The sequence below is a fragment of the Lepisosteus platostomus genome, chromosome 17, assembly GCF_059453375.1.
Source record: "Lepisosteus platostomus isolate fLepPlt1 chromosome 17, fLepPlt1.hap1, whole genome shotgun sequence".
Taxonomy (NCBI): domain Eukaryota; kingdom Metazoa; phylum Chordata; class Actinopteri; order Semionotiformes; family Lepisosteidae; genus Lepisosteus; species Lepisosteus platostomus.
Genome location: NC_142627.1, coordinates 19860758 through 19874831, shown reverse-complemented (window position 1 = coordinate 19874831; position 14074 = coordinate 19860758). Strand labels below are relative to the sequence as shown.

Sequence of the window (14074 nt, the reverse complement as noted above, 5' to 3'; positions counted from 1 at the left end):
TAACTGACTGTACTTGCACAGCCTTCTTATGATTATTATACGGATCAACCATTTTCAACTTACAGATGATGTTCTGAACTCAGGATGACATACAAATTTTAAATACTATTCCCTCTAAAAAGTCCCCCTACAAACAAAATACTGAAATATCAGAGATCTCACTAGTCATTGTACTAAATACAATAATCTCATAAAGCCTTTGTTATTGACTGCTTTAAATTAAATGTGTCAGATCTTCTGTCTCCTGAAGGAATAACTGCTGACATTCTGTTGCAATGTACAAGATCACTGGACACTGCAATTAATGATAATTGGCTTTAAAGGGCAAAAGGTTTAGAATGCTGCTCTGTTGTATTCATTTTTAAAAACCGGACACTAATAAAGAGAAAGATTTGCTGTATGCTGTCTTTGGTTATAATTCAGAAAACGAGAGTATCAAGAATTCTTAAAATCTTTCCATTGGACTTTTAATCGGGAAGATATAAATAATGAGAATGATAATTCCTTACATTTATATATTGTTTTTCATCCCAAAGGATCTTGAAGTGCTTTATACATAGAGGGAGACTCATTTAAGCCACCACTAAATTGCAGTATGTATAGCACTAATGCCTTGATTAACTGATTAGAAGCCTTATTCAATATATAGTTAAACATATTCACCTTTAACATGTTGGCTTTATAGATATATTCTCTTTTTAACATTTATTTGCCCTGACAATACCACGCATGTAAGGTAGATACTGCTAGTTTACCTCTATAAAAGTTGCCCTCTATCCTTACAGAGGTAAATGAGTTTCTTTACTTTTTAACTAATTTCTCTAGCAGTGATAAAACTCTGTTCCTAACCTTAATTGTTCTGTATTGTGTCACTTAACTGCATTTACCAACTGTCCAGTTCACTGAATGACCCTTCTGTTCCATTCTTCTACCTCAACGTGCTCGGTTCCTGGTATAGAAGTACTGATGTCGAATCACTGATACACATGATCTGCACTTTGTTCCCCGCCTAACATACAGTACAGTAGTGCAAATGCAGAATTCCCTGTACACCAAGACTAACACAGTATTCCTGCATTCAAAACAGTAAGTTTGAGCAGTCAATTAGACTTAATTATAGGTTATTTTCAAAATGATCTATCCCAATTACGGTTTCACATGTTTAAAGGAAATTGTGACTACATGCAGAGCGAAATATGAATTACAGTTACAGCAAGTTTTATCAAGATGCATATTCAAAGCAAAGCTGGGCTTTTTATTTTTAGGCACTACATTGTATATTATACTTTGAAGACACATGGAAATACTCAAAAACGTTTCTTTCCAACAGAAAAGAAACTAAGTGAGCCACACATCTTTTGTTATTGATCTATGAAACACATTTGCCCTTAAGGTAAACAATAACAATCTGAAAACATTTTCATCTTGCTTTTAACTCTGTCATGTGTTGGTCGTCTTTAATTGGAGTTATGTTGAATTTAGTTTGCGAACATGAATTAAACACGACCAGAAGAGAAATTTCACTGCTGGCTGGACAGAAGAAATTTACTTTCATTTGTACACACACCCTTAGAGTACAGTATGCTATATACGGGGAAAATAATCCCAAACTCCATCTCAAGGAAAGATTAAACACTGTCATTTACCAGGTTGGTGACACACTACTCAGTCGGTAACTTGTGACAGGGACCATATTTCATACGCTGCGAGCTAGCAAGAAACTGGCGAATACTGCTTTGTCTTTCCAACAACATGATTTTCGGCTGTGAAATATATCATGAGAACCAGGAACAATGTCAGTAGTCTTTCTGTTGTTTTTCCACTAAGAAACTGACTGAATTGCTTTAATTGCAAAGAAAAGAACAATAAACAGATTACAGAAAAAAGCTTATACTATCATTTATGGTATTCTGATTGTATCTCAGCGAGTCCAGACCTATTCCAAAGAGAACAGTAAGGGGGATACCTGATTCTTTCATCATCATACCGAATCCTGATTTTAAAAATAGGAAAAACTGTAGCAAAGTCACAAACTGATGTTGGTGAGTAAAACACCAGATCAAGAAATTAGGCAAACTTAATAATGACCAACATTCTTTCCTCCTAAATAAATGGACTTTCAAATCAACCAGGTTTGTATGACAGGACAAGCTCAAGGAGTTTAATCTGTGTCAATTCACAGCATTCAGGGCATGTATAAAACAACAACCAATACTGTGGTCAAGTACCTTGGTATTGTATACGATAAGGCCCTAACCCTAAATTACATTTCTTTACTGTACTAACTGAACTAATCCTACCATTAATCATGAGACTAAAACAGGAATGAGACTGTAAGGAATCAATTTTCTTAAAGATATGTCTTTAGAGATTTCAATAAGACTTCCATGAAATAGTGTAGAAAGTAAAAATTGCTTAAGGTTTAAAAGGATTTTGCATTATATTTTAAAATTATATTTTGAATTCAGGCTTTATAATTTCTTAAAGAAATAAAACCACATGATTGCAAGAGACAATTATAAGCATATTTTATTAACACTGTCAAGCACATACTGTACAGTATAATTCTTATTTTTAGTGTTGACCTACATATGCTTTATGACAGAAGTGATTGAGTGCAGCCCCTTAATGGTGGTCTAATGGTATATCATTCCAGATTTCTCAAACATAACGTACCAGAATTATTCAAGGTCTTAACAATCAATTGTTTATCCCAAGGGGCAAAAGCACTACTGCCAAGAGTGCCATGAGTTAACAGCATGTACAGCAGATACAGACAAACCCCAATAATGTTTCAGATAAAGCAAGACTGTAAAACTGACAGTTGCCTTAACTTGCTTGATCTGATGGACGACTGCCCGGACATACTGATGAGGAATTCAGAACACCCCTATAATAAACCAAAGGCCTGTGAAAGTGATGGTGGTGGAGGGCTATGAGCATGGTAAACCCTTGGAAATAATGGTCTAAAGAGCAAAATGTTTCCCCAACTAGACAGCAATGAGCTTGTCCTTCTCCTGAACATTATGGACTCCCATTAAATTGTTCAGCACCTTAAAAAAAACAACAGCTGCAAGATAACGGTCGAAACTATTTCCAGGAACTTATGTGATAATCAGTCTCCTGAAATTTGGAGACTTTAAAACCTAATTTCCACATATGAATATGACTGAGAAAAAAATAGTAATTTTGCATCACATGTTCTAGATGAAAACCACCCCAGGGTCAATGGTAAAACAACCAAAATACTTACGGCAGGCACCAACAGCTTTTTGACTTCCTCTACAGCCCTTTTCAGTTTGATTTCAGCTCTGTTCTGGGCATCTTCCACAGTGATTAATACATGTAGGTCTTCGTTTAGGTGCTCCCAGTTCGGCTTCCCTCGGTTTTGTTCTTCCTTAAATGGTCAAGAAAAAGACAAATATAAATTAGGCTAAAATGGATTAAGAAGTATCTAACGAGTTATGCAGGGAAATTAAACTACTTTGTCCTCGTGTACATTTTTAAAGGCTGTTTACTTTTCGATACATTTTATCATTTTCATTTCTTTTACTCTGGTATACTGTAATATGACTCATTGTAAAGCCCATTTGAGGTGGTGCTCACCAAGCAAAAAGCCTCCCATAAAAGAAAATTGATTGATTGTTGTAAAGGTTCAGTGTGTCATCCATGGAGGCTAAAAAATAAATCACAAAGGAGATGCGCATAGTGCTTGGTCTCAAGACAGTGGATGATAGACAGACTCTCCTGATAAACCACTGAAAACAGGAGACTCCACGTGAAGTCGAGATCTGAATGAGCTGGGACACATCCTCATCATCTTCTTGAGGGCAAAGGTGTTTTTTGAACATCTGAGGCTGACTTCTTTGTTACAGGCAAAATCTCAGATCATTATTACTGAACACCAACTCGCAATACTGTCGGTTTTGAGCTCAATAACCTCCTATGACAAAACCAAACCCAAAACAGTCCATTGCTTCATGTTTAAAAGTCTAAAAGAAGTCACTATTTCATCAAAGTTATTTTTAAAATTATGTTTCAAATAGCAGTTACTCTTTCCACCACATTCTAACAGGAACTGCAAGTGTGCACTATGCTACCATTTAATCTAGGACAAAAGTATCTGCCAAAAGATGTTTTCAGTGATTTTTGGTTCCCTCAGCTTGTCAGTGTGAAAGCTTCTTCATTTGTGCTTCCATCACACCCACACACACTAATTATCATTTTTGAACAATTACTACCCAGGATTCTTGGGGAAAAGTAATGGGCTGTGCTTCTGGGTGTCAAGAGTGCTGCGTTGCTTTTTCATTCTATAGACCGCCTGTGGAGTCTGCAAGTCAACACTAGTGCTGTGACGTAATGCTGCTCTTTTCCTATAGTCAACTTCTCAAAGCAAGGTCCTAAAATGATCAACCCAGCCTCACAGTTATGTATCCAGCCAGTCCTTGTGCATATTAGTGCAGGCCAAAGAATTTCAGTATCTCCAGCGACTTCTGCTTTCAAAAACGTTGTGGGGTGCGGGGAAAGAAACTTTTCATAAATTAAAAATAAGCTTAATTTTGTGAGATGCAGTGTTCAGAATATACAGTGGAGAAATGTAGTTAACAGGCAATGAACACAAGCTGCATTTTCAATTTTCAAGAATAGAGTTTCAAATCCAGACTGTTGTGCAGAAAGATAATACAGCAGCCCACACTTGGGAGCAGCAGAGATTCAAGTGAAACAACAGGTTGCAGAGAGACATGACAAAGACTGATATGGCTGAATAGGACTGCAAACATAAGACAAACTCTGCATCTCTTCTTTGTACTCGAATGTATCCAACTCTGAACAATGTCTTCTCACTCTTTCCCACACCGTTTCTAGGTGGTTTTACAGCTGTGCTGGACCGACTGGCATAAAAACCTTTTCTTCTATCTCTATGCAGAGCTGTGCCTGAGTTTCATTTCCTCAAACCAAACTCTTTTCTCTGTGATCTTAAAACATCAAATGGCACACATTTTAGAGAATGCACACATCTAAAAGTAAAACTGAATGAATACAAAATAAAAACGGAGAAAAAAATGCTTTTAAGAAAGATGCCTGAAAAGCACTAAACAAATTTCAATGGAAAGAAAGGGGGCTGTATTTAAAAGGACCCACATTTATATGCTGGGCACTGGTCCAAACCTATTCAACTGGAAAAACTATATGTAAGATTTAATAGGCAAAGTTCAAAACTGAAGCAAAGTTCCCCCTAGGGATCCTCTCATCATCTTCTTTTCACTTTCACTTTTTGGTATTTGCTTTAGCTTTTTCTCCTATTAAATCCCCATCTCCTCACAGAAGACCTCTGCTCAGGTCAACACACTGGCCTCTCCAATAACACCTCTAGTAGTTACTTCTGCACCTAAGAAACTGTTCTGCCTGCAGAAAACCCTGTTCATTACTAGGCTCCACTTTCCTACAGGTAGAGTACAAAAACTGTTTGCCCACAGATTTGGAAATTTCAACTTTAAAATAATGTTTTTCTAGCGACGTTTGAAGTTTACTCTTTTTAAAAAAATGTAATGATTATGTAAATGGCCTCCTATGTACTTGAATATTTTCAAAGCAATACCTTAAAAATAATTAATGTTCAATTTGTTTTCAAGTTTTGTTAATTGTCACCTTCATTGTGAATGTTTGATTAATTGTGTACTGCATACATGTTTTACATAAACATATTAGCATATTAGTTCACAAATACTGTAATAATGGTCATAATGATAATACTGGTATTGATAAACTAAATGAAGTAATTCAATCCAACTGAAATGCTGGCAATGTATTTCTACTCTTTAAATTGTTGCAAAGAACACATTCTAGTGGTGGAAGAGCTGTGCATTACATAAACCATCATATCCATCACAGTCTAGGTGACATATAAAATAGCTGGAATTATGGTAATGATCATCACAAAATGCAACTCCAACAGTTAATGAAACAAAGAATGAGATTTTTTATAATTAGACATAAAATGGAACATGAGCTACTGCCTTGCTAAGAAAGATTTACAATAAAGCACTAATTATTTGTTTGAACAACACAAGGAGAGCTGTAACTTGAAGCATCATGACACACTGATTATCCTAACCCCCGCTGATGAACTGCTATAACTGCATCTCTCATAGAGCACATTATCTGCAAGTTTTTCTCCCACTGTGCACCTGATGGTGACTACCCAGGCAGAGCACTGTGGGAAATAATATATGAATAAACCCAGCATGTAGGCAAAACTGAAAGCACTTACTTAAGTAACCTTTGAATAGAGTTCATATTCTAAGTGTTTACTAAAGAATCACATTGCACTTCTATTTATTAGTAACATTTTTAACAGCAGCCACAAAGTTAGTCATAAATCCCATTTGGCTTCTCCATATCAATGGCATTATGCATTCTAAATTTGTCTCTCATTTTAAGTGAACATGGTCTTTCACAAAAGTCTTTGTCTTCAAAACTCCATAATAAACATATTGTATATTTTTTAGATTAATATGCAAGAAATGCCTATAATTTGCAGAAATGTTATTACAGTATCCCATGTAAAATGTCTGATATCTCCTGCTCATATCGCCAAACTACTGTATTTCCTAAAGGACTGAAACATTTTAAGAGAAAATCATGACATTTAAAGCAGTGCATTAATATACTCTTCGGACTTCCATTTCATTATAACTTTTAAATATGCCTTAATGTGAAGAGAGAGAGTTCTAGGATTCAGACAAACAGGTTGTCTTTGTGTATTTTTAAAATAATTTGTAGCACATATTAAATTTGTCTTGGTTAGGTAATTAAACTAATAAAGCCTAGGTTGGAAATTTTTATTTAAAAATGCAAACACAAACAGATCTTGTTAATCTTTTGCATCTTGTCATATGCAAACCCTTTACTCAAATAGAGAGTTAATAATGCATTCTGCTGATCAATACTAAGGTAATTTTCCTACACTATTATAATCAATCAATACCATTAGGAAAATTGACAAAAACTAATGCCTGTTGGCTACTTCCACTCTGAGCAGTTGAAACGCAAAATGTCATCTTAAAGCAGCCAGGAATAAATCACTCTGCACACAAGACAAAATTTTAAAGGATTTCAGCTGTGACATCAATACACTACTAAAAATAAATTTGGATACGATTAACAGTATCTTTGATTTCAATCACACTTACTCCCCAAGATAAAAAATTTCCCTTCAATGGGTCAAGGACATTTTTGCTTTTGTAAATAAGGACCAGCCAGGCTCAACTGAACATTGCGACAAACTTACCATAATAATTTATGGTAGAATTACCATAAAACTCATACATTTCTTCCTGTCTCTTTTACACACAAGTATTTAAAAATCAAGGGAGTTTTTTTTTTCAAATAACATTCATTTTCCATTTGATCATCATAATTTCCTACATACTATAAATGGACAGAGGAACAACAAAGGGAATCTATCTTGTTTCTTTAAAAATGCCTAATGTCTACCCGGGACTTTTATTTGAAAACAGGGGGATGTGACAAGTATCTTTTTCTAGTACAGTATATGCCACATCTCCTTTGTACCAGTTTCAATAGTTTTGTTCTACAAACAGCTCTGTGCGTCATGAATGTAGGAGATCCCTGTGTTATCAGAAGGGAAGGAAATAATAAGAATGAATCAAGAAGTCAGAGTGAAATTAGCAATGTGTCAAAATGTAACAAGCTTCTCTAGCAGTGAAAAGTGTACTTCAGAATACTTCTGAATAAGCAGCAGGTGGGCTTTAAGATGTTGTCTTCCTACAAGTAAAATGTACTACTGTACCTGCTACATACTGTATCTGCTTCAGATGTAATTATTAGCTCTGTCTCAGTCAAGTACAAAGGCTGTCAGTCTAATACTGTAGATACTGTATCTGATGAGGTTGAGATTATCAGGGAATGTTAATCAGAACAAAATTCCGACCTTCATAATAATATATACAGTATACAGGATATAAATCTACTAAATACCTTTAAATGAAAATATGAGCCTGTATAAACAGCACAGGGTTTTAATACTGGTGCCAGATGCAAAACAAGAAACTGAAAGTTAGACTGAAAAAGCAAATTCCTTGTTTCTCTTACTCAAAATCATGTAAAAAAAGGACCCATTCTGTAATTTTCATACTTGTGTACAACAAAATTGCCCTTAAGACATCTTAATTCAATTTGTCATAAAAACCCAAGAATAATTTAGTGCTATTATAGCAGATAACAGGAAACACTTAAGAGCTTTGCATTTATAAGAAAGAAAAACTATTCTACATAAAACAAAGACTTTGTTCATGCTACTTTGCTCATTAAAACCATCAAACCTAATTATTTTAAAGATAGGACATTTTAAAAGGTTATCAAACCTTTTTCAAGAGTACAGTAATACCAATTTTGTTTTTTTATTTTAAGGAGTCTTAAAGCTGTTATTTGCAATCAAGCTAATTGTAATACTGTACTTATTATTGCCAATAAATCCAATGATTGATACCAATAATTGTTGATACCAAAAAAGTATGTGTTCCAAGAATAAATGCTATCCATGGCACACCTTGTTAGCTTTTACTGTAAACCGTGCATCATGGTAGAGACTGAGATTAATGCTTGCTGTGTATGTTTTCAATTGTATTTTACATTTTTAGAATGTAGTCCTGGGACCTGAGAATCAGCAACATCTGTTATTTCCAGGAGTCTATCTGTCCTGATGGGAACAGATAACACTGGCAGGTACTAGTGATGCGTTTGTTCTTTAGGAAGGTTTAGATATGGACATACAGTACAAAAAAAACTTTTCTGAACAAAAACAAAATATTTTCTGAAACTCGTTATCTGCTAGATGCCATCCCATCCCCTTAAAAGATAAAAGTGCATATTACTTAAACATCTAACATATTTAAATAATAACACTGCAAAGCATAACTATAATTAAAAAATCTACTTGTTATTAAACACATCACTTGTTTTTTTCTTCATTACAAAACCGTGACATACGATTATACATTTTGATAACTGGATAAAAAACATTTAAATGAAACAGAGAATTTATGATCTTCCACTTCTCATTTGCTGTCTTTTGACTGATGGCACCTCTGGAGAAATGTAATATATCTGAAACCACCCCCTCCTATTAGAAACAGTGAAGTCTTTGATCTATTCAATCCCTATGTGTGGGTTGCTACAAAGCAAAAACAAGAATACAATACTTAAACCATCAAAAACATTATTTTTACTCTGTATTTAAGAAGCCTTTATCACATCAGTTTTATTAATACATAATCAAGCTAGAAGCAAAAACCCACTGCCTAAAAAAACTTAGTACTAGGCTCTTACTATCAGAAGAAACAGGAAGGCATGTTTGATTTCTCATTCCCACAAACCATATGGACTGTTAAGAAAAAAAAATATTAATACCCCAGTACTGAAAGCTGTTAATCCCCAGTACCATTTAGCTCTGGGAACTACACTGCTCAAAATATGACAAGCCAGTTTCTGAAAGGAATTTGTCAGCAAAAATCTCTCGAGAAGCAAATATATGCACACATGTCACATAGCCCAGATGGTTACATAAAAACAGAAACATTATTAAAACTTCTATTCTCTGCATTTTTGCAACACTTACTATCAACAATTTTTCCTAAATGAGAAAAGATTTGTAAAAGATTTTAAGATCTCTGCATGCAAATTAAGAAGGTTCCACGGATGTTTTCAAGTACTTAAAATGTTATTTCAGCACTACATCTTTTCAATCAACAGTTCTAATATGTGCTGTCCCTGTAACAGGTCAGGTGCCAATAACAACACAGGTACAGTAAGAAACTCCGTGGGAATCCAGGATCAAGGGTGTTTCACTGATCTGATGAGATAATACTGAAATTACTTTTAGTGATGAGACCTCACTAACTAACAGATCCCTAACTAACTCTCTCTGCACAGCACACACTGGTAAGTTATCCTAAAAGTGTCCAAATAAAGCATTTGATCAGTAGCAATACTGGAAGAAGTAGAATAATATATCTGTTTTTTTTTTTTTGCAACGGTCAGATATGTCTACTGCCAGACTTAAACACTCAGACCATAATGACATGTGCAAACAATGTTTTTTCCAGGCTGCTGCTGGACCACATCATAAGAAACCCACAATCACATCTTGGTAATGGAGATTCATTTTTTTATTTCCTAGCCATAGATATTTAAAGGCTTTCATAGAGAAGCTGCAGCCAACCCGTTACTAGACCAGCTGAAAGCAGCTCCCAGTGAAACACTCATGGCCGGGACAGTTAAGTGTTGTGGTCAGAGTTCATATGTAGAGAAGGAGCTGGCCTCTATGGTAGGCCTGTGACTATTAACCTTTTCCCCCACTACTTATAAACAGCTCTGGGATGTTCACAGGCCCTGACCACCACCCACTGCCTCTCTTACAGGGGCAGACGTCTTTAAGACCAGAGAGGGGATACAGCTGCTTTAACCATTTCCTTTTAGGCAATAATTAGAAAAGCTGTTCTCTTACTCAGCAGGACCTTAACCTCCCTGCTCATCAATGAGATTTAACAAAGAGGAAATTAAGAAGGTCCACTTAAACCATTTGGGTAAATTCACATTATTAAGCCAGTCAGTCACTGAGAAGTAGACCTACTGTAAAACCTAGATGTACAGTACCTGCTTCTGATACATAAACCGGCTCCACAAACACATTTGAGTTGTGATGGCGGTATTCCCCATGTACTTCCTTAGCAATGCTGCTTACTGCTTGTCTTGAGAATGAGATTGACGGCTCCAAAGATTCACACTCACTTGGAAAAGGAATAAAAGCTTAAGGAAATAATGAATTAGCCCAATGGGGCATAACACACACAGTAATGTTCTGCATACAGTACTTCTTTACTCTTTAATTATTTTCAAAATGACTTGACATTAAAGAAACTGAGAAGAAATGCTGTCAAAGCTATTTGCCATTTATCATTACATTACATATTTTTACTGAACTTGAATTGCATTCAAGTACACTGCCTGAAAGGAAAGAAACTTTTTTCAAAAGGGCTTGTGAATCAGATTTGGTACCAGATTCAACTCTCTGTGAATTTAAATGATTAACTGTAACAAAATAGAGGTTCTGTAGGCCGACCGATAAAGATAGCCAGTGTAGTTCAGACATCACAGGTCTGAATCTGAATTATACTATCTGAATAAGGTGACCAGTATTGCCCAAACAGACATGTGCAACCGGTCAAGCAGCACTGTGGCTACTTGGGTTTGATTCAATCAGGTTATCCTCAGATTCCCAAGCAAGTCCCCTGGGATTTGCCAGGCTCCTGGGGGCTTGCAGACCTGTGCTACTTCTCCAATCAATACCAATTCTTTTCTAAGCCACGTTCTGACCTGCAGCATATAAAATGGCAAGCGGACCTGATGGGGAGGTTCCAGAGGAAAGCACTTTGTACCACACTCATTCTCCTGTCCTAATACGAAGGTTGCGGTAATCACCCAAGTGGGTTAATAACCATGCAAAACTACATACTGTATGTACTTAAAAGCTGATGTGTGGCCAAAATTGTTTCTTTGCATACTAAAATACTAAAAAGGTATTTGTGCAGTTCTGTGGGAGTGGTTTAATCACTAAATGTGTACAAAGCAGCTCTTGCTTTGATGAGCTATCGAAAACTCCCTGACACCGACTATCCCTGGCTCTTGACCTCAGACCAGGGCAAGACTCCACTGCTCTCCTGCCAGGATCACTGTCAGTCACACACAATGCACCAGGGAGTCATTAAAATAATTTGCTCTTGCTTATCATTTCATACATTAACATTTTTCTTCTTCCCTGTGATTGCTTCTTGTGTTTATTTCTCATTATATTTATTCCGTATAAATAAAAGCACAGGGCCCGATGTTTATCTGGAGGATACTAGCACTTGTACTGTACTAAAACTAGGACTACATGAATGACGAAACTGGCTTCTAGGGAAACAACGGCACAGATAATATATAATTTTATTATAATCATATCTTTCGGCTTGGTGAAAATAATTCTGAACTGATAAAACTATTTATCCCCCAAATTCCTATGCGGAATAAGAGGAAGAGATATTCATTAGAGGTCAAGAGTGGGAAGCTACAGAAGAACAAGCAGAGGTTAATTCCGTGCTGAAAGGTAAAAAGAAAAAAAAACTTTCTGCCATGGAACTTTCTTCAGGCATGCAATTACCACAATCATAAGCTAACACTATGACCCCATATGCATGCATCCTTCACTAGTCATTGTATCAAATGTCATCTGAATAAGAACACTTGGTACAAGTTTACATTTTACAAATGGTTAAAAAGCTTTTGCTGTCCATTGAGGCTAAAAACTGTAATGAAGCCAAGTTATGAAACACTGCAAAGAAAAAAACACAGCACTATGCTGCTCTACCGCTGGCTGACTATGATACAAGATAACACCAAGAGAGTGTGCTGCTTCATCATATTAGCACCCAAAGAAAAACGGTCCCATTCTGGCTGAGAGATGGGAGTGTAGCCCTCACGCTGAATCAGATCCCCACTCTTACACCTTCATCTAAGCAGCAACTCAGTTGGCTACTGAAAGCTGTTACATGTATTAAAATGTTGAAAAGTACCTACTGTAGACTACTGACTGCATCAAATGCAAGTAGCCCAGCAATGTACAATACAAATAATATACAATGCAAATTATATAAAAGTTATAATAATCATACAGTGCGTATACACAACTATTTGCAGAAGTCTACAATGATTGAAGTGTTTCCAGTGCAGAATCTGTCACATTCTTTCTCAATTCTCTTCAAATGATTCCAAAATGGAAAAAAAATCAGAACATTTTACACGCATCATTTAATGTAAAAACGCTCATGGACATTTTCTTCTAGTCATTTGTGATGCTTGCTGAAAAGAAACAGATAACAGATTGTAGAACTAATATGGCATTTTGATATATTGTAGAGGTAGTTTTGTATTTGCACTCCCTTAATTTGCTTGTTTTGAGTTTGTTGCGACAGACAACGTGGAGGACTGTTCGAGAGAATATATGCTGCACAGACAGTGCTTTTCTAAGTGTTTCGCCAACCACCAGTGTTTCATTATCCATAATCTCAACCGTACTAAATAATTAAATATCTTTGTATCAGTCTGAACCTTATGTTTATAGTGTATTTAATCTAATACAATTTTTATTTCCATGGATTGCTGGAATATTATGACATCATCATCCTGCTCCTACACTGGTAAACGTTATTGGGAAATTTCAAGTGGCTGTCATACCAAAAACGTATATTTACCTTACAAATTATGAATAAAACTTCCTGGACGTGTTTAAAAAGCATAATCAAACTATCAGATAAAAAATACTGCTGCCACCTTTAACAACTTGGGGAAGATTAACAGCCTAGCTTCATATTAATATACTGTAGAATCATATTCATATTATCTTATACAGTATGTGCTGTCAACTACAAAGATCTTCTAACTAGCACATTAAGGTGAATGCATTGTTACTTTCAAACATCTAGAAAAAACAATCAGAGGGAATTGCACCTAAGCTAAATGGTGATACAGAGTCTGAATTTAGTGCGACAGTTTGTTTTCTTAAGAAGTGACTGCCATGTACACATTTTCCTTTTACATACTGTATTTTTAAAAGACCCTGTCCCACAAGAAGAAGCAAAGATTCACCTAGAGTAGGTGAATAGAAATGCTTGCTTTCAAAGCCATTTATAAAGTGAAGAGCTTTGAACTTTTGATATATTTTTAACAACCATTACTTTGAGAAGTTTTTTTCATCTTTAAGGAACTCAGCACTAAGAGCACTTCCTAATGTTTTTTGAGCTGCATGGACATCTTTCTCCAGACTAACACTTCAAATCCATGAAAAGTTTACAGTACATATGTATTTTATTTTCAGACAAAATTTTGTGAAGCTGAAAGATGAAAAGGAAATTGTCACTAACAGGGGTTAAAAGGTGTTAGGTTCAGTGGAAGATGACAAAATGACACGTAATTCACAACACAGTCACTCGACTGGAATATTACAAGAGAGCTG

The 14074-nt window shown here is 35.7% G+C and overlaps 1 protein-coding gene across 6 annotated transcripts in view; it reads right to left on the bottom strand.

Moving 5' to 3' along the window:
• LOC148646321 (KH domain-containing RNA-binding protein QKI) overlaps positions 1-14074 on the bottom strand; it is a 131606-nt gene that overhangs the window by 45952 nt on the left and 71580 nt on the right. For all 6 annotated transcript variants that reach the window (XR_015927876.1, XM_088609603.1, XM_088609602.1 and 3 more), the window contains exon 4: positions 3254-3397. Coding sequence is in view for 5 of the 6 variants with exons in the window: in XM_088609603.1 (XP_088465729.1) it covers positions 3254-3397 (144 nt within the window). In the remaining variant the exon portion in view is untranslated. The remainder of the gene's footprint in view (positions 1-3253; positions 3398-14074) is intronic.